The 21,580-nt window shown below is 46.7% G+C and overlaps 1 protein-coding gene across 4 annotated transcripts in view; it reads right to left on the bottom strand.

Annotated features, from left to right (window-relative positions):
* Positions 1-2,858: 2,858 nt before the first annotated feature.
* Positions 2,859-21,580, bottom strand: part of LOC145351461 (fibroblast growth factor 1-like) — a 35,860-nt gene continuing 17,138 nt past the window's right edge. Inside the window, exons 1-4 of one of the 4 annotated variants that reach the window (XM_080201051.1) lie at positions 15,859-15,943; positions 14,903-15,106; positions 11,583-11,686; positions 2,859-4,553 (exon numbers count right to left, since the gene is read on the bottom strand). In XM_080201051.1, coding sequence (XP_080057177.1) covers positions 4,344-4,553; positions 11,583-11,686; positions 14,903-15,071 — 483 coding nt within the window. In that variant the 5' untranslated portion in view covers positions 15,072-15,106; positions 15,859-15,943 and the 3' untranslated portion in view covers positions 2,859-4,343. Of the gene's footprint in view, positions 4,558-11,582; positions 11,687-14,902; positions 15,107-15,231; positions 15,287-15,858; positions 15,944-21,580 lie in introns of those variants that run through there. The other 3 variants (XM_080201050.1, XM_080201053.1, XM_080201052.1) reach the window with 3 other exon arrangements.

Here is a 21,580-nt window from a genome sequence, read left to right on the forward strand (position 1 = left end):
CGGTGTTGCGTATTTTCAGGACCCTACCAACTGATTTTGTTTGCGATTCATTATTAAGTAGCTTGCTGATCCCTAAACCTTAGAGAGACTTATAAAATTCTAACAGGACTAGACAGGGTAGATGCAGGAAGGATGTTCCCGAAGGTGGGCGTGTCCAGAATCGGGGGTCACAGTCTGAGGATTCGGGGTAGGCCATTTAGATCGGAAATGAGGAGACATTTCTTCACCCAAAGTGTGGTGAGTCTGTGGAATTCATTACCACAGGAAGTAGTTGATGCCAAAACATTGAATGTATTCAAGAGTGGTTAGGTGTAGATGGAGCGAATGGGAGCAAAGGTTATGGGGAGAATGCAGGATTAGGCTATTGAGTTGGACAATCAGCCATGATTGTGATGAATGGCCGAGCAGGCTCGAAGGGCCAAATGGCCTCCTCCTGTTCCTATCTCCTATGTTTGAAAGAGTTGCAGTACCTGAAGGGTAATCCAGTGGCTGTAGAAAAACGTCTACTACTTACAGGGCGAAAAGCTGCAGCATGCTACGGTACAGAGGGACCTGGGGGTCCTTGTGCATGAGTCGCAAAAACCCAGCCTACAGGTGCAGCAGGTGGTCAGGAAGGCAAATGGGATGTTGGCCTTCATAGCAAGGGGGATTGAATATAAAAGTAGGGAGGTCTTGCTGCAACTGTACAGGGCACTGGTGAGGCCGCAGCTGGAGTACTGTGTGCAGTTTTGGTCGCTGCACTTGCGCAAGGATATTTTGGCCTTGGAGGGAGTACAGAGGAGGTTCACCAGGCTGATACCAGAGTTGAGGGGGTTGAGCTATGAAGAGAGGCTGAAGAGACTGGGCTTGTACTCGTTAGAGTTTAGAAGGATGAGGGGGGGATCTTATTGAGACATATAAGATGATGAAGGGGATGGATAGAGTAGAGGTGGAGAGGTTCTTCCCGCTCAGAAAGGACAGCAGGACTAGAGGACACAGCCTCAAGATAAGGGGGGGGCAGTTTAGAACAGAGTTGAGGAGGAACTTCTTCACTCAAAGGATGGTGAATCTTTGGAATTCTCTGCCCGTTGAAGTGGTGGAGGCTACCTCGCTAAATATATTTAAGACGCGGGTAGATAGGTTTTTGGTAGGCAAGGGGATTAAGGGTTATGGGGAGAAAGCGGGAAAGTGGAACTGAGCCACTTCAGATCAGCCATGATCTTATTGAATGGTGGGGCAGGCTCGAAGGGCTAGATGGCCTACTCCTGCTCCTATTTCTTATGTTCTTATGTTCTTATGTCTGAGTAAATTCTCATGGAGGGTAATTTACGACAGGTGCTATTCCAATACAAACACTTAGCCTGTTTCTGGCAAGTGTCCACTTGGTTATTTTAACACTGACCCTATTCATGGAGATCAGTAGAGAGGATCTGGCTCATGATGGAGAATGAAAATTGAGTCGGTATAATAGGTGACGGAAGATAAGGAAAGGGAGGAGTGTGTGATATGAGAGAATGAGTGTGAGAATTCAACAAAGACAGAACTTGCAGTTAAAGATTACCTTGCTGCTGATGATTGCACAATGATCCTCGATTCCTTGCAGTGCCCATACGTAGCAAGACCTGAACAACATTCAGGCTTGGGCTGAGAAGTGGCAAGTAACATTCGTGGGAGACATGTGCCAGGCAATGACCATAAAAGAGAATCCAACGACTCCACTTATCATTCAATGACATTGCCATTGCTGAATTCCCCGTTATCACAATCCTGAGGGTTACCAGTGACCAGAATCTCAACTGGACTAGCCAGATAAATCCCGTGGCTACAGGAACAGGTCAAAGGCTGGGAATTCTGTGGAGGATAACTCACCTTCTGACTCCCCAAAATACGTCCACTATTTACAAGCACAAATCAGAGTGGAATGAAATACTCTCCAATTGCCTGGATGAACGCAGCTCCATCAACACTCAAGAAGCTCGACACCATCCAGGACAAAGCAACCTGCTCGATTGGCACCCCTTTCATCACATCCAAAATCCACTTCCTCCATTCCTGAAGCACAGAGGCAGCAGTGTGTACCATCTACCAAGATGCACTGCAGGAAATCACCAAGACTTCCCAGACAGAATATTCCAAATCCACAACTGTCACCAGCTAGAAAGACAAGGACTGCAAATGCCTGGGCACACCACCATCTAGATGTTCCCCTCCAAGTCAGGTAGCCTGGTGGCAAAGTCGTTAGCACTGCTGCCTCACAGTGCCGCGGACCCGGTTCGATTCCCGCGTGGGTCACTGTCCTGATCGCTGGCCTCCCTCCCTCTGTCACTCAAACCAAACTACAGAGTAACCTCCACCCTGACAGATCACATCCCAGAGGTCCTGCCAGCCCCACCAGGCCTCTGCCACTTGGCACTGCCAGATGGGTGGTGCCAAGTGGGACATTGGCACTTTGTCTCTTGGGCAGTGCCAGGGGACCTAGGTTGGCACTGCCAAAGAGTCTCTCAGTCCGCTGCGCTACAAAAGCAGTCATGATGTGGGTATGCCGGCGTTGGACTGGCGTAAACACAGTGAAAAGTCTAAAACCTGGTGTTGTCAGACTTTTCACTACAAAAGCAGCGCAGTGAGATGGGAGAATCACCCCCATAGTGTTCTAAGACATAAATATGCAGGCAGGTTTTCCTGAATCCTCAGTTAAAGGTACCTGGCTCACCATACTAATGGGCAGTCCACTTGACCAATTGCAGGCATTCATGTTGCCAAATCTCCAGGACTGTCCTGGAGACTCCAGGAATTAAAAATTAATCAATGGAGAAACCCAGGAGAAACAGAAAATCATCAGGACATACAAAACGTTTGCCATTTGATTTGAATGCTTTCATTTATTAGTTAAAAATCATCGGAATGAAGACAAAGATATGAAGCGGGATTCTCCGGCCTACTAGCCGCGTGTTTCCCCGCTGGCGGGAGGTGGTGCGTTGTTTGCCAGCGGTGGAATTCTCTGGTCCCGCTGCTGTCAGTGGAAATTCCCACTGACATCGCTCCATACCGGCGGGATACCCACATCCGGGAATGCACTGCCGGCGTGACTGGAGAATCTCACCAATGTGAACGGCTGGTGAATTCCAGCCATGGCTTTTAGACTGGACGGTGCATTTGGAACAGTGAGGCCATGTGCTGATATAATAATACACCCAACAAGAGTTGGCAACGCAAAACACCCCAACAACCTCACTGCAGATAAGGACTCAGAAAATCTACTCTCAAACATCAGTTGTAGAAAGTGTCAACGACTGGCCCAGTTACACAATACAGTTGTTCACAGTGTTCCACTAGTCCCATGGTTGAAAAGGTATATTCCTAATGTGTTAATGAGCTGAATGCTCCTGGCTCCTTCCCGGGTCTGCTTGGTTTAATCAGAAAGAAACAATTTTCCTCCCTCAGGGGCCCAGGCTAATGAGTACAAAAATGGTGCATAATCCACACTCCGAATTGCTAACCAGCCACTGCTGTTGCTACATGTCCCTTGTATAAGAGACAAGGAAGGACATAGTTGGCATGGACTGGTGCCCATGACCATCTTGGCTCCTGTGTGTCACATGAAGGACAGAAGGCGCATGATTCACTAGGAGCCACACAATCCACACAGTACAGATGAAGGCCATTCAGCCCATCAAGTCTGCACTGACCACAATCCCATCCAGGCTCTATTCCCATTATCTCACACATTTACCCTGCTAATCCCCCTAACGCGAGGGGCAATCTATCATGGCCAATCGACTCAACCCACACATCTTTGGAATGTGGGAGGAAACCGGACCACCTGGAGGAAACTCACGCAGACACGGGGAGAACATACAGACTCCACACAGACAGTGACCCGAGGCTGGAATTGAACCTGGGTCCCTGGCCCTGTGAGGCAGCAGTGCTAACCGCTCTGTGCCACCATGCCCTCCCGCCACTCCCTCATAGTGTGGTGGAGTCTGAACCATTAAATAGTTTCAAGAAGGAGAGATACATTTCTGATTTTAAAACACAGGTTAAAGGGAAATGGGAAGCAGGTAGGAAGGTGGATTTGAGACCAGGAAGCGATCAGCCAGGATCTGATTGAATGGCGGAGCAGGCTCCAAGGACTAAATTGCTTATTTCTGCTCCGAATTCCAAGTTCCTATGCTCCCTCAGGGAATGTCAATGCTTCTGGCAAAAGAGGTTAGAACAGGGGTGTAAACGAGGGGATTAAAACAATACAGGTCCTGCTTTCATTACCTGCCATTACCACCTGTCTCTGCAATCGCACTAACCAGCCACTGATTAATCAGTGTGGAGCGTTTTAATGTGTTCAGAGGCTGCTTCAGTTGGGTGGCTGTTTAATGCTGCGTTGATTTTTTAATTACTTGTAACTGGCATGGGCAGGAACAGGATAGCTTTCTGTCCGAAATGAGTTCTTGGCCCTGGTTTGGCATTTCCGTTCTTTCGAATGGCGACGTACCAGTTCTTTTCCATATACTTCTTCGACTTGTAGGTGTTATAATTGTTCTCTTCCATAGTTTCCACGAAGAAGCATTCTTCTGTTGGATCTGGCTGCGTAGAGAACAGAAGGAACAAGCAGCAGTTAACAATGAAAAGAGCTCCCCACAGTGGCCTAGCAGATAATGACACCCTTCCCAGTGTGACCCAAATCAGCAAGATCCCAGTTAGAACATAGGAAAAAAAATAAATGAAAGACTTTCTTTTATTCGGCATTAATAATAAAATGTGATAGTGAGAACCTCAGGGGTGATACCACAAAGAGCTGCTTATTTATTAGTCACATGTAAGGCTTACATTAACACTGCAATGCAGTTACTATGAAATTCCCCTAGTCGCCACAGCCTAGCACCTGTTTGGGTCAGTGCATCTAACCAGCATGTCTTTCAGAGTGTGGGAGGAAACCGGAACACCCGGAAGAAACCCACGCAGACATGGGGAGAACATGCAAACTCCACATGGACAGTGACCCAAGCCGGGAATCGAACCCGGGTCCCTGACGCTGTGAGGTAAGAGTGCTAACCACTGTTTTACCCTCTTGGATTTTCTGGCTGACAATGGTAGCAAACACTTTACTTTTTTGTCATTTTTTTAAAAGTTTATTTATTAGTATCACCAATAGGCTTACATTAACACTACAATGAAGTTATTGTGAAAATCCCCAAATTGCCACACTCTGGCTCCTGTTCAGGTACACTGAGGGAGAATTTAGCATGGCCAATACACCTAACCAGTGCATCTTTCAGACTGTGGGAAGAAATTGGGGCACCCAGGGGATACCCAGTGCAGACTCCACACAGACAGTGACCCAGATTGGAATCGAACCTGGGTCCCTGGTGCTGTGAGGCAGCAGTGCTAACCACTGTGCCATTGCTTGGTTCTGCTTTAATTAAGGATAGGGGTGTTTATGGAGCCTCCTGATCCTGCCACTGCCTCAGTTGTAATGCTCAGCCATGCCTTTGTTTGCCTGTAGACTTGGCTGTTACAATGCACTCCTGGCCAACATCCCACCTTCTTTGCTTAAGCATTGAACTCATTCAGAATGCTGCAGCTCTTTTCTTAACCTGCGTATCTTTGTCGCCATCACATCGTGCTCCCGATCCAGAAACACCTCAAACCTCAAACTCTCATCCATATTATCCATAGCCTCGACCCTCCCTCCCTATCTCTGTAACCTTCCCCAGTCTGACACCCACTCAGGTTTTGAGCTCATCGGATTCTGGCCTCTTGCACGTCTCTTATTTGAGTTGCTGCATCACTTGCAGCTGTACGCAAGTCTGAGGGTGGAATTTTCCTGCCCCGCCCACCACGGGAATCGTACGGGGCAGGACATGGACCATGCAAAGATCCATTGACTTTGGGTGGGATTTTCCAGTCTTGGGACAAACTTCACTTCCTCCCTCCCCTCCTTAGAAATGCTCCTACCAAATAAACTTTTTCGAACAAAAGTTTGTCATTATCCCTGCTGTGAACCATTGTTCAATTCTATTCGATAGATCCTGCGATGCACCTTGGGCATTTCACTGGCTAAAGGAATTAAATAAATACAAGTAGTTGAGATAAGCTCCTTTTGTTGCCTCTGTTTTCTTCTCTAAGTGGACATGATTTCTGCATGAACTTTGACACTGCAGCTTACTGCTAATAGCTGAGCAAAGCTCCTGAATAGCTAGGACAGACACATAGGGCCGGATTTTCCAGCTGCACTTTGGGGTGGCACAGTGACACAATGGTTAGCATTGCTGCCTCACAGCGCCAGGGACCTGGGTTCGATTGCTGGCTTGGGTCACTGTCTGCGTGGAATCTGTTCATTCTCCCCATGTCTGTGCAGGTTTCCTCTGGGTGCTCTGGTTTCCTTCCACAGTCTGAAAGATGGATTGGCAAAGCTAAATTCTCCCTCGGTGTACTCAAACAGGCGCCAGAGTGTGGCGACAAGGAGATTTTCATTTCAATGCAGTGTTAATGTGAGCCTACTATTGACACTAATAAATAAACTTTAGATTGACTGGACTCAGGTCACTGAGAAAATACATGGACGATTGGCCCAGCCATCATCTGGGCCTTCACACCCTCAGCCTCCCTTGGTGTCCCACCCACATCAGGGGTCATGCTGAAAAACAGGGCCTGAAGTTAGGTTTATCCACCCCATCCCTTGATGTGTTTTGTGGTAGTGGAGGCAGCCTGCCCATGGGCAGTCCCAGAGAAACATAGAAATCCTACAGTGCAAAAGGAAGCCATTCGGTCCATCAAGTCTGCACCAAAAACAATCCCACCCAGCCCTAACCCCGTAATACCACATATTAACCGAGCTATTCCCTCTAACCCATATACCCCCAGGACACTAAGGGTCAATTTAGCATGGTCAATGCACCTAAACTGTACATCTTTGGTTTGCGGGAGGAAACTGGAGCACCCAGAGGAAACCAATGCAGACACGGGGAAAATATGCAAACTCCACACAGACTTTGACCCAAGCCGGGAATCGAACCTGGGTCCCTGGAGCTGTGAGGCAGCAGTGCTAATTGCTGTGCCACCGTGCCGCTCTAACCATTGTGCCACTGTCCCGCTGCCATCAGCAGAGTTTCTTGCATCATCTGCCGCTAGGGAACCCATGCTGAGGAGGGGGTGTCGCTGTCAGCGGGATTGGGGAATTGCTGCTGGCAGGATTGACTGGAAAATCCCGCCTTGTGTTTTTATTGATGAGATATTAGAGGACCATAAGTGTCCATGGAGTTTGTGAGGAGGCAGTGCTATTGTGAAGGGAGGGAGTACATTGGTAAGGGTCCTTCTCTCCCATTGTTAAAAAGCACAGATTCAGACGTAGGGCGGAATTTTATCACACATCCACCCGAGTTCCGTACGATCCCACCAGAGGCCAACGGAGAATGAACGAATGCCCGATTTCAGGGGCGGGAGCGCCAATAAAATTCCGGCCATAGACTCTGGCCAGTCTCACTGCAAACGATGACAATCATTTCTCTTTGTGTAGAAGCGACGCAGAACTGCACCATTACAGGGAGTCCAGGAAGCCGATTTTCTGGCAAAGTAGGTAATCCAATACCTTAATTCCTGCAGTTTGAATGTTACTTTCTCTTAGTTGCCCTTCCAGTATGTTTTGCTGCAGGGGAGTGCTGCTTTCCTGAGCTCAGAGAGGACAGGTGAGTCGTGTTTCCTTTGTCTTATAACAGTAATTTACAAAGACGTTACCTCCCCTGTATTTATCTCGTAAAGGGGGAGTCAAGCTGTGGGACATGATAAATGGGATGACAGGAAGGAACAAGAGAAAGAATAGCAAGGAAGGGAAGCAGGACAGGGCGGGATGAGGGAAGGAAACTGTTATGAACAAATGTGCCATTGTGGAGAGCCCACCGTGATCAAAGATATCTTTTCTAGCACTGCACGTGTTTGAATGTGGTGAAAAAGAACATCTGTTTTCGTGATGTTGGATGAGAGATAAATATTGGCCAAGACAATTGGGAGAACATCCCTGCTCTTCATTGACAATTGGGATTGTTCCATCCTGAGCGAGAAGTTGGGGCCCCAGATTTGTGTCTCTCTGAAAGATGCTTCCTTCAACATAGTGTTGCCAACCGTGATTAAATGCACTCCTGGAGGTTTCATCAAATGTGACCAGACTGATTCCCAGAATGGCAGGATTGATATATGAAGAAAGACTGGATCAACACTCGCACTCAGTGGAATTTACAAGAATGAGAGGGTGTCTGGTAGAAATACATATGGTGGAATTTTATATCCTCGCTCATCCCAAAACCGTAAAACCTCACCCGAGGTCAATGGATCTTTCCGTGTTCCATGCCCCTCGCTCGCTCCGATTCCCCTGGTGAGCACAGCAGTAAAATTCCAGCGATAAAATCTTGATGGGGCTGGATAGGCTAGATATGGAAAAACTGTTAATGTCCTGACGATTTCTCTCCAAGGTTGTACCTGGAGTGTCTGGGAGATTAATCTTCAATTCCTGGAGGCTCCTAGCCAACTCTGGCAACCCTACTCCAACAGTGTAGCACTCCCTCAGTAATGCACTGTGAGTGTCGGCCTAGATTTAATGCTCACATAATATCATATTCTGCCAGCCACAGCTAGCTAATGGCCATAGACTGAAGTGGGACTTTTATTCTGTTCCCTTTACTTGATGCTAATAGTTGCACAGTCCCAAGAAGTGTTCTTGAATTTTGCTAGCCGGCCATTCTTCATTCTTCACCATAAATAATGAAGCAGGTTTAGACTTACAAGGATGTTGCCTGGATTGGGTGGCATGCCTTATCAGGATAGCTTGAGGGAGCCTGGTCTTTTCTCCTTAGGGAGACGAAGGATGAGAGGTGACCTGATAGAAGTGTACAAGATGTTGAGAGGTATAGATCGGGTGGATTCTCAGAGGCTTTTTCCAAAGGTTGGAATGGTTGTCATAAGAGGACACAGGTCTAAGGTGCTGGGGAGAAGGTACAGAGGAGATATCAGGGGTAAGTTTTTCACTCAGAGGGTGGTGGGTGAGTGGAATCAAATGTCGTTGGTGGTGATGGAGGAAAATTCCATAGGATCTTTCAAGAGACTTCTGGATGAGTACATTGAACATAATAGAATTGAGGGTTATAGGTAAGCCTAGCAGGCATGGATATCATCGGTGCAACTTGTGGGCCGAAGGGCCTGTTTGTGCTGTAGTTTTTCTGTGTTCTATGTTCTAGGTAAAATTGAGAGCGAGTTGCCTATAGTGTAAAATTCTCTGGTGGATATTGGATGATGTCTTTTTCTTGGCCTACAGAAGCTGCACAAATGGATGAATTGCACCTTGGCTCATGTAGAGAGCTGGCTCCTATGCCTATACACACACTGGGATTATGCATTGACCTCAAACAAATCTACAGAGCAGTTGAAGAGCTGCACAGAGAGATTGTCATACATCTGTCCTTGGTGACTGTAGCCTGAGCTGCCAAGGCCCTAAACTCTAGAACTCCCTCCCTAACAGCACTGTGCTGTACCGAGGCTGGAATTGAACCTGGATCTCTGGTGTGCTGAATGCTAACCACCGTGTCACCATGCCACTCTTAAAGGGCAAGGCTGTCCTTCTCAAGGGCAAATAGGGATGGGCAATAAATGCTGGCCTAGCTAGCGATGCCTACATCTGATGAAAGAATATACAAAAAGAATGGGATATTAATGGCTGTACATGATACACTATAAATCAGTAATGTGTCCTGTGAAACTTGCAGCCATTTTAGCAGCTCAATGCTATCAATTATTTCTTACCAACCCATACAAATTGAAACATCCCTGTTTCTGAACTTGACCTTACTCTGTCCCGGTGAACCTGTTCCATTTTCACCACTCTCAAAGTCACACATGTCCTCAGAAGGAGCTCCAATGATCATGGGGTTTCAGGTGATGTCAGGCAGGGTAGAGGCAGAGGATAGCAGTCAGCATCCAGGATCCCAAAGTTAGGGTGTGGTCCCGGTAGCCAGAACGTTACTGTTAATCATGATTCAGATGATTCAGACAGTCCATCACAACCCCACTGGAAATGATGCCTTTAGATGTCGAGTTGGATCCAGAGTATTGTGTTTTGAAGAGAGGCTCAGATTGAGAACAATAACTTGCCTGTTCTCTTCTGGGGTGTGCCAGACCAGCTGAGAGTTATCAGCATTCTCTGCTTCTGTTTCAGATTTAAAGGATATCTCTGCAACCATAGAATCTTAAAACACAGAAAGAAACCATGTGGCCCAGTGAGGGTATGCGTGCTGTTTGAAAGAGCTGTCCAATTTAGTCCCACAACCCAGTCTTTTACCCATATCCCTGTGGGCTTACCTTCTTCAAACATTGACACTTGAAATTTCCTGTACTGCAAATCTCAACAACAGCCTGTGTGGAGAAATTTCTCCTTATTTCCTTCAGGCTCTTTTACCAAATATCTTAAATCTATTTGACATCTGGTAATCATTCCAAAGAGAATAATTTCTCCTTACATACTCTGCTGCCAGGGTGTCAACGCCAGGGTGTCAGTCAGGGTATCAGAGCCACAGTGACATAGCCAGGGTGTCAGTGCCAGGTGTCAGTGCAGGGTGCCAAAGGGCAGTGCAAGGTTGGCACTGAGGAGGCCCCTTATCGGAGTGTCTCTCTTGTGCGCGGGTGAGGGGAGGGAATGAGATGAGTGAGGCTTCTAGCTTGTGGGGAGGAGGGGGTGTGGCGGTTGGGTCACCCTTGTGCTTGTGTATTCTGGTAGGGGTGACTCAGTGACTTGTTCTTGTAATGGGATGGGAGGTAAGGATACCCCTCTGCGCTGAGGGAGTTGGGTGTGCTCCCTCTGTTGAAGGCACGGGGCAGGACAGGGCAGGTGGGGTCACCATGTCTGCAGTGGGGCCACGTCTCTGAAAGCTGAGGTGCCCTTTATAAAGGGAATCCTGATCTCCGGAATGGATGGCGATTTTATGTTTTGAACACATTTGCATTATAAATGAGGCTGAGTTCTACCTGACAATTGCTGTCAGGATGTGGCTATGCTGGTGTTGGACTGGGGTAACCACAGTAAGAAGTCTCACAACACCAGGTTAAAGTCCAACAGGTTTATTTGATAGTAAACGCCACTAGCTTTCGGAGCGCTGCCCCTTCATCAGGTGAGTGGGGAGTTCCCCACTCTGAAAGCTCTTTGCTACCAGTACCAAGGGATCTCTCTTAAAATGGAAATGAGGAAGAATTTGTTTTCTCAGTGGGTTGTGGAGGCTGGGCCATTGATCACAGATAAAAGGCTGAGTCAGATTGATTTTTAATCTATAATGGGTGAGGCAGGAAATTGGAGGCAAAGGCACAATTAGATCAACCATGATCTTACTGGAGAGTTTGGATGGGCTGAATGGCTTCTCCTGCTCCTATTTCCTATTATGAACATCTGTGGATTTTTACGCCAGCGTTGACCCTCAGGAGGGAAAAAAACAAAAAAATCTAATTGGAAATCTGCGGAGAAAGGTTTTGATCATGATTATCTGGTTGAGTAATGTTCCATCTTAACTCTAGGTACATCAGGCAATATACACTCATATATGAAAAGTCAGTAAGATTCGAGGCTCTCAGCTTACCGAGGCATAAAGCTGACCCATTTCGTTCATTGCTAGGTAGCGTCTAGCTTCAATCCCTTGAATGGTCACCACTCCTCTACTTACAGCCTGGAGCTGGAGCTGAACTGGAGAAGGATGAATTATATGCGTGACAAGCAGTCAGAGATGCAAAACACCTAAAATTTTGAACTGGATCTCTCTGGCAAGAAAAGATTCATTTGGGAAACCTTGCTTGGGCACTCTGCTTTGTAACCCAGCATGTTGAAAGGGTCAAGCGCTAAGCCAACTCAGGGTGATTCACACTGTGGAGTCTGATGGTGTTTTTGAGTTCAATACTGAAACAAGATTGAACAATGAGGATTTGTTCTACAGCTTAAGGAGATCAGTGTGCTTGATGCAGACGCTTTGATCATTTCTGGCTGTTTCCTTTCAGTAGTTTCAGATTGGTGTTGAGACTAATGCACTGTTTCCTCCCAGTTCTGTTTTGTTTCCTTCTCATTTAACCAACATGAAAAGAAGCAAAGAATTTTGGCAAAACTATGGCGGTGTAAAGTAGGACAACAGAAGTTCCGACTTGGAGCAGCTAAGACCCAAGACCGGCAAAACAATTTCCCACTTAGTTAATAATTAAAATGATATTAACCTAATCTCAGATTTAAAGAGATAGTGCCTTAATGCACTTACACTATTAAATCTATATATATGAGAGAGAGAGAGAGAGATGCAAGAGAAGAGAAAGAGTGGAGACAGAAAGAGAGGAAAGAGAGAGAATGCCACTCAGCCTGGTTTGTACAAGATCTTGGGGGTAACTTTAAAATATTCCAGAATGGAACATTAACTACTCCCTCAAGGCTGGATTCCCTCATCTTGTGTTCATCTAATCACAAATTGCCCCTGTTAAAATAACATGGCAAAACCCTCCCCATTAATTTGGTGACACTACAGTCTCTCATCTGAGATCAGTCTAAAGATGTTCAGGTTAGATGGATTGGCCATACTAAGTTGTCCCTTAGTGTACAAAGGTGTGTAGGTCAGATGCATTAGCTGTGGTAATTGTGTGTGGCATGGGGACTGGTTGGGGGAAAGGGCTTGGGTAAGGTACTCTGTCAGGGAGAATTGGTGCAAACTCCATCGGCCAGTTGGCCGTCTTCTACATTGTAGGGATTTTGTGATTGTATGATCTACCCCTGTTTGCTTACAGGAAAATGTCCCATCTGATAACAAATTACATAAAAAACCCAGGCTCTTGCTGTGTGGCACATTAGATAGCGTCTGTGTGGGTGGTAAGGGCATGGAGTCAGCCTCCGTATCGTAAGACTAGGAAGGGAAAGGAAATAATCACCAGTTCCAATTGACATCTGGGCCACTAAGCCTTTATGATGGGTAGTGGGGCATTGTTTGGGAGGAGGGCTGAATTTAAAGGAACTATGTGAAATGCACTCACAACCTTCCTTGCAGAGGTGCAGTATTTTATTAGTAGATTTCAATCAGGCTTCCACATTACAACTTGACGCCTGATTTGATATTTATTGCTGCAATTGGCACTGAAAGTCAAATGGGAGCTGCTGGTTTTCTTAGGTAAGTGGCTGTTTTAAAAGAGGAACAGAGGTACTGACCCTCAGGCCCATCAAGGAAGCCTTTGACCTCATCTCCAGTCATTGCACCAACCTCCAGCCCACCCCTGATCGCTGATTTCACCTCCACTCCACCCTAATCCACTAAACCCTCCAACACCTCACTGTCTCCCCATGGATCTGATCGCCCTGCACTCCAGCTTTCCATCCCCAACTGCACCCTCGAACCCCCACTCACCCAAGCCCTGACTGCTCCCTCAGCACCTTCATGTCGCAGCCTCAGTCTCAGCCTCACACTCTCCACCAGCCCAGGGGATCTCCCCAAGACTCCATAGATATGGCTCTTGTTGTCCGAGTTGTCTCCTGCCTGACAGTCAGTCTGCCCATGAAGCCCACCATTATCTGGGAGACAAAGCTGGAAGACAATAACCACAGAATCACAGAAGAGTCCCTTCGGCCCATTGAGTCTGGACTGACGCGTGAAAGGCCATGAATTGCCCACCTAATCCCACTTTCCAGCACTTAGCCTTGAATATTATGGCATGCCAAATGTTCATCCAGTTACTTTTTAAAGGGTGTGAGGCATCCTGCCTCCACCATCCTCCCAGGCAATACATTCCAGACCGTCACCACTCTCTGGGTAAAAAAGCTTCTCCTCAAATCCCCCCCTAAACTTCCCATCCCTCACTTTTAACTTGTGTCTCCTCGTAACTAAGGGGAAACATCTGCTCCCTATCCACCCTCTCCATGCCCCTCATAATCTTGAATCAGATCACCCCTCAGTCTTCTCTGCTCCAATGAAAACAACACAAACCTGTCCAACCTCACATCATAACTTAAATATTCCATCCCAGGCAGCACCCTGATAAATCTCTGCGCTCCAGTGTGTTCACGTCCTTCCTATAATGTGGTGCCTGGAACTGCACTCAGTAAACTTCAGCTGTGGCCTCACCAAAGTTCTATACAACTCCAAATGACATCCCTGCTTTTGTAATCTATGCCTCGATTGATAAAGGTGAGAAAGCCATATGCCTTTCTCACCACCCTATTAATCTGCCTTCGGAGAGAATGAGGCCTTGTTGCTAAGACTGATGGAACGTCAATGATCCTAGCTTTCCTCAAGCTATTTTTGGCTCCATGTCCACTCACCCTCCTCCCTCCTCCCCCTCTCCCCCCAACCTCCCCACCTCCCCACTGTCCCCAACATAAATAGCAAAGCTCCAATATTTGATTAGACACCAGCAGACTCAGATGAACTCAAGACTTGGATGGGATGGTACAGATGCTCAGATCGTTCACTCAGACTCTCATATAAAGAATTGTTATTTGGAAGCTGGACTGGGAAGGTGTGGCGGCTTGGGAAAGGAAAAAAAAACAAAAGATATAAAATTGTTTAAACTTAAAGCTTTCTTCCTTGTGGACTTAGCACATAAGAAAAGCGCACTGACAGCATCAATCTGTGACACTGATAAAATTCTCCTTCATCCTGTCACAGCAGGATGTTTAAATGTTTTTTAAAACATTCTTTGTGCACCACCCTTTGGAGTTTTAGTTCCCCTGAAATTTCGGTGGTAACCCTATTCTCCTCACTGCTGCGTGTCCTTAGTGAATCGAATTTGGAAAGTTTCAAAGCAGTTGCCAAGCAACGCAAGCCCAAACATACACGCATAAACACACACACACACACACACACACACACACACATGCTCTCACACGCACACACAATTAAACAATACAGTGTAGGCAATGGCTAAAAAGAATTCTCACTGTATGCATCATTGCGGTCTCTCGTCCCTTCCACTTGTCCGTCTGGGAGAATTCGTATAAAATGTCCTCCATTTGCACAGTACAAGAGCTTTGGGTCCTTGTAGCTCCCCAGAAAATGATTGAAGGAATTGGACAAGTTTGATAAACTTGTCACATTTCCAGCATCCATGTTGTTTCCAGCCTGTGTTCATATGGCTCTTTCTCCTGCAATAAATCAACAGGCACAAATAAACTTTAAACAAAAAGGAATGTCAGTTTAGGAAACAAAAATATTAGGAATTAGAAGTCTAAGTTACAAATATAATGACATATTTTCTACTCTTTTTCACCCCAAGACTTGTTCCCCTCCTTTCTCAGAGGCTCTGCTATCTTCTCCCTATGAACTTCAGACTACAGGTATTGACAAACTACTCAGCAGCAAAAGGAATCACAGTCAAGTCTGATCCTGTTGTCATCTGACACACATGTACAAAATGCATAGACATGCACGAGCAAACGTACACACACACACACACACACACACACACACACACACACACACACACACACACACACACACACACACACACACACACACACACACACTTTCTAACAAACGTCAGAGATCAGGGTTGGGAAATGTGGCGATTTTTCCACTGGCTTGTACATTCACTCCCTCCAGCACCAGTGCACTGCAACTGCAGTGTGCCCTCTCCACAGAACGCACTGCAACAACTTGACATGGTTCCATCAACAGGACCTCCCAAACCCACGATCTTCAGCACATGCAGCAAGTGCATGAGGAAACTATTACTTTCGAGTTCGCTAGTGTGCCACACACCATTCTGATTTGAACATTTATCATTGCTGCTCCTTCATTCATCAGCTGCCCAAAATACTGCACCTCCCAACTTAGCAACACTGCAAGCATAACTTCACCAAATGGACTGCAGCAACTCAAGGAGGCAGCTCCCTACCATCTTCCCAACGGCAATTAAGGGAGGGCAAAAAATGCCTGGTTGCCTGCGTACATCCAGAAAACAAGTAATAACTAACATCCTGTTTGACGCAGAATGAAAGTGAAATGAATCAGTTTTATAGGCAAGTATGAGTTGTCTACGCAAGTAGATAACAGCTTCAGTATTTTACCATCATTTCATTTAAAACAGAAAGTTACTGATCAGGAGAACTGCCAGAAATGAAATGATCCAGGCTCGAGATTGAAACCACATCGAGAGGCACTTGTTTTAGCACAATGGGAAACAAGGCTCCCTTACAAGAGCAGAGGAGTTCTCCCCGCGGTCCTGGCCAACATTTATCCCTCAGCCAGCAGCACTCAGACAGATTACCTGGACATTAACCACATTGTTGCTTGTGGGAGATTGCTGCGCATAAATTGACTGTCTTGTTTGCTAAATTACAGCAGTGATTACACTCGCAAAGTACTTCATTGGCTGTAAGGTGTTTCGGAACTTCCAACGAGCTGTGGATCTTTTGATAGAATAATAAGCAAACTCGGTTTATATTAATCATTTCTTAAACATAAAAAAGCAAGAAACGCGCAAAAATCGCTTACCTCAAGTTTACTGGTGCAGAGTTGTTATATAACTTGCTGATCTGTTCAGGATCTCAGGTGGATGAGTATTATATCGGTTGGGCTGCCCCTGATCCAGCAGTATGTATTCCACAGTATATTCTAATCATTTTCCCAGAAACTTATAGCATGCATCTGCCATTGAAGAATCAGGGAGCTCAACAGTCTAACTTACGGTGCTCTCTGCGAATGTCGCCATTGCTGTGAATACCTGGCTCCTCATGAATCCCACGGTTAAAGGTGGGGCATTTTTCTAATAGGTGAAATAGGTCAGCCTCTTTATATAACTTGTTAAGTGCTATGGATCCTGATTGTTATTGGTGCAATCAATCCACAAGTTGCCCTGACCAAGAATTGAGCTTGGAGCAATGTGACCCCAGCTATCAAGTTGCAATCTAGTTCTGTGGTAGAATTTACAAACAATTCTCATGGTGGTGGCAGGAAGCAGCAGAGAACACATAGATAAATGGCTGAGACAACAGTTCTCCACTGGGTGCGCTTAATGTGGCTTGGAACGTATGAAGGTCACGTACATATTAGGATATGTCTGGAGTGTTTTATAAGCAATGCGTTGCACTTGGGCTGGGAGACTGAAACAGGGCTCACCCGTGTTCAAATGTGATTCGCTTAAACTTATTACGGGCACAGCATCCCATCAATTATAAAGATTTTGAGAAACAGTAATACAATAACACTAAAGTCTAACAACCAGTTAGTCTAAACACACAAATTTGGGAATGTTTTCTGGGCCTCCATCCAATATTTCGCCAAAATTAAACAACTTCAAATGATGACATTTTTAGTTTGATTTTCTAGATACCAGTCTGATCTGCTGCCTGCTCTGCATGAACTGATCCCAACTGGAGTGGTGTAGAGTTTCTGTGATTGACCTGAACATCACTGGATTAGGGAAGGGCCAATCAGCCAATGAATCATCTCTCCTGATTGAAGTATAGGGATCTTGGCTGAAAGTACACATGTGCATGTGTGCGTTGTACGTACTTGCTTGTGTGTGTGTTGTGTGTGTGCGTGTGTGTGCCCATGCACATGTATATGTGTGCAAGTGTGTGTGAGTGTGTGCATGGTGTGTGTGTGTGGGTGTGTGTTGTGTGTGTGTGAGTGTGTGTGTGTGTGAGCGTGTGTGTGTTTGTGAGTTCTATGTGTGTGTTGTGCGTGTGTGTGTGTGGGTGGGTGTGTGTGTATTTTGTATGTGTGTGTGTGCATGTGTATGAGTCTGTTGTGTGTGTGCTGTGTGTGTTTTGCGTGTTGTGTATGTGTGCTGTGTGTGTGTATGTTGTGTGTGTGTTGTGTGTGTGTGGGTGTGTGTGTTTTGTATGTGTGCATGTGTGTGTGTGCTGTATGTGTGCTGTGTGTGTGTATGTGTGGGTGGGCGAGCATGTGTGTGTTTGTGTGCTGTGTGTGTGTTGTGTGTGCGTGTGTGTTTTGTGTGTTGTGTGTGTGTGCTGTGTGTATGTTGTGTGTGTGTGTGAGTGCAGGTGTGTGTATGCTGTGTGTGTGTATGTGTGTGTGTGTTGTGTGTTTTGTGTGTGGGTGTTTTGTGTGTGTGTGAGTGTGCATGTGCTGTGTGTGTGTTGTGTGTGTGGGTGTGTGTATGTTTTGTGTGTGTGTGTGTTTTGTGCGTGCTGTGTGGGTGTGTGCTGTGTGTGCGTATGTGTGTGTGAGTGTGTGGGTGTGTGTGTGTGTGTCTGTGGGTGGGTGGGTGGAGATTGGGTTGGGACAAGGTTGGCCATTGTTTTGCACACAACTTGGTGGTTGAATTACCATCAGACATGCGTTGCCATGGTTGCACGATGGCACAGTGGAAATATATTACCATTCTTTCGGAGTTGCTGGGTCAAAATCCTGGAATTCCCTCCCTAATGACATTGTGGGTCAACCCAAAGAACATGGACTGCAGTGCTTCAAGGAGGCAGCTCACCACCACTTTCTCAAGGGCAACTAGAGATGGGCAATAAATGTTGGCCAGCCAGCAATACCCGTATCCAATGAATGAATAATAAAAAAAATCCTTCCCAAGTGTTTATTCTGCTAGTCCTCAGGACACTAAGGGGCAATTTAGCATGGCCAATCATCCTAACCCGCACATCTTTGGACTGTGGGAGGAAACTGGAGCACCTAAAGGAAACCTTCTGTTGATTCAGGCCGAAGTGTGACTTGATTCCTGGATTCCAACTCTCATTTCCACTTCTAGCAACATGGGGGCATGGAGGGCAGGTGGAAGATTGAGAGGGTGGGGTTTGAGGGTGTGACTGTCATAACTATAATTGGGCCAATATCCCAATAAATGGAGGCAGGCTTTTTAGCCTGGCAAACCCAGCATCCACCCTGCCTCAGAGCTGCCTCTGGGATGGTGCATCTGTTTCCACTTTCCCTCGCCTCCTCAGAATGAAAATATGGCAGCCAAGTCCTCCTTAATAGAGAGGGTGGTCATGGAATAAGAAACTTTCCTGACCAATAACTCCCATCGGATCCGCAAAAAATTGACGCAATAAATTTCTAGAATTCTGTGACAATCCCTTTTGATCTGACAGGCAACATTGTCAAGGTTCATCATCAACAACCATTACTAAGGGGAGGTACTCAGATGGAAGGACTGTCTGTTATTCTGAAAAGCAATCCATTCTATCAGGGCAGGAAGCAATATCCCTCGTGGGAGAGTTTTTTTGTGTGGGTGTGTTTGCATTTCTGGGAGAGGCAGATGCTTCTCGTAGTGTAGTAGTGAGTGTAGATAATCCTGGTATCTAATTAACTGCAGCATAAACAGACTCAGAAACTATAGTCGCCCTGTAGTCAACGCAAACTAAAGAAAATTTTAATATATCATCCCCTTATCAGCTTGTACCATCACTGCCTCAAAGAACTTTATGCTATGAATTACGTTTGGAGCATTGAGGTTGCTGCCTCTAGGGAACTGCAAATTGGCCCCCTCTAGAGATAAATCCGTGATTAATTTCTCTGATTACGTCAGAGTTTTAAGTTTATTTGTTAGTGTCACAAGCAGACATAGGGTGAACATGCAGACTCTGCGCAGACAGTGACCCAAGCCAGGAATCGAACCCTGGTCCTTGTTCCACTGTGCTGCCCAGTAACCTAACTGCCAGTGGCGGATCGACCATTAAGCTGAGTAGACTTAAGCCTAGCGGCCCAGAAGGGAGGGGGGCCCGAGAGCAAAAAAAAAATTGGTTTAACCCTTTTAGGAGTGAATAAATTTTCATAACTATACCCCATGGGTGAATTAATATAACAAATACTTATAAGTAGAGGAGCTTCACCTCCATCAAGGGTTCGACTGCACGAGGTGTATCCAAATACATACATTTGCTTTAGAATTTATCTGTCCTTAATTATCACTAACTGCTCAGGTGAGCATTCATTTTCGGCACTGAAGAGAATCAAACTCTATACGCGCTCAACAATGAGAAACTTAGGCCCGATTTTACCAGTCGGAGGCTAAGGGCCGGATCCGGATGTAAAACGGATCCGAGTCCGGGATCCTCGTTCCAGCGTGCCCCAGTCCGGTCCGCACTGTGGGCGGGGCTTAGCAATGCCGGAACGATCGGAACTCTGAACTGCGCTTGCACAGCTCGGAAAAAAATCTGAACTAGTGCGCCCGGCTGCAAAAGACAAAAACAGAGAGAGCTGGGTGGGGGGGCGGGGTGCGGGGATGAGCCGCGATCGGACCCCCCCCCCCCCCCCCACCGGGAGGCAGGCCCCCCCCTCCCCCCCCACCCCCGATCAGACCCCCCGGGAGGCAGTCTCCCCCCCTCGGCAGAGCGCACACCCCCAACCTACCTGGGTTGCTGCTCTCCCTCCACCATCCTTCTGACCTGCACTCGTTGATGTGGAGTTGCCGCCGTTGGACTGGGGTAAACACAGTACGGAGTTTCACAACACCAGGTTAAACTTTAACCTGGTGTGGTGGGACTTTTTACTGCACTCGTTGGACAGCCTGCAGCACCTTCCTGGCCTTCTGCTGGCGTCTGCCGGGGGAGGGGGGGGCGGGGCGGGCTCGGATGGATCTCTGGTTGGGGGTGGGGGGTTGGTGGAGATTCTCCCAGGTCCATGTGTCTGTGTGGATTTCCTCTGGGTGCTCCGGTTTCCTCCCACAATCAAAAAGAAGTGCTGGTTAGGTGCATTGGCCACATTAAAAAAACATTCTCCCTCAGTGTGCACTCGAACAGGCACCGCAGTGTGGCAACTAGGGGATTTTCATTGCAGTGTTAATGTAAGCCTACTTGTGACACGAATAAATATAAATAAATATTAGAAGTTCCCACCTGCTTTCTTACGTAGTGAACCTTAGAAACCTGCTGTCTCTAGCTCTCTGCTCCCCAACACCACCACCCCCCCCAACAAACTGACCACTTCCCCACCCCCCCCCATTCCCTGCTCTCTTTCTTGGATTCTTACAGACTGACCCTGTCCATGAGTTTCAGTGATATTTTGAAAATTCTCCATCCCAATCAGATATTGGCTTCCAATGAACTTTTCCTCCACTCAAAGCCCATCTGTTTGGCAATATGAATTACTGGGTCTTATATCCATTCAGGAACCCCCCCTCCTCACCCAGCCCTCCACCAAATCCCTTTATTTTTACCAACCAAACCATACAGGCTTTTTCTGTATGTCAGAATTCAGAACAGATCACATGATCCTCCTTCAGTTCTCCATTTCGCCCCAACTTAAAGGGCTGGTCTCAAAATATGAAAAGACAAACTTTCCAGCCTTCTGTGGCAAGCTTCCCTGCAGTGGAGACAGCTCACCGTCGGTAGAATCTTCTGGTCCTGCCAAAGTCAATGGTGATTTACGTACTTTGAGGAACCCATAGTGGGGGTCGGCTAAACAAACCTTTGAGTGAAAAATATTGTCATTTATGTAAGTTCTAAGTGGCTGATCCTTTATTCCTAGACTGTGAGCTCTCTGGGGTATGTGGTGGCACAGTGGTTAGCACTACAGTCTCACAGTGCCAGGGACCCGAGTTCAATTACAGCCTTGGGTGACTGACCGTGTGGAGTTTGCACATTCTCCCCATTTCTGCATGGGTTTTGCTCCAGGTGATCCACTTTCCTCCCACACTCTAAAGA

This window comes from Carcharhinus amblyrhynchos, chromosome 13 (assembly GCF_965287045.1).
Source record: "Carcharhinus amblyrhynchos chromosome 13, sCarAmb.v2.hapA, whole genome shotgun sequence".
Classification (NCBI taxonomy): Eukaryota; Metazoa; Chordata; class Chondrichthyes; order Carcharhiniformes; family Carcharhinidae; genus Carcharhinus; species Carcharhinus amblyrhynchos.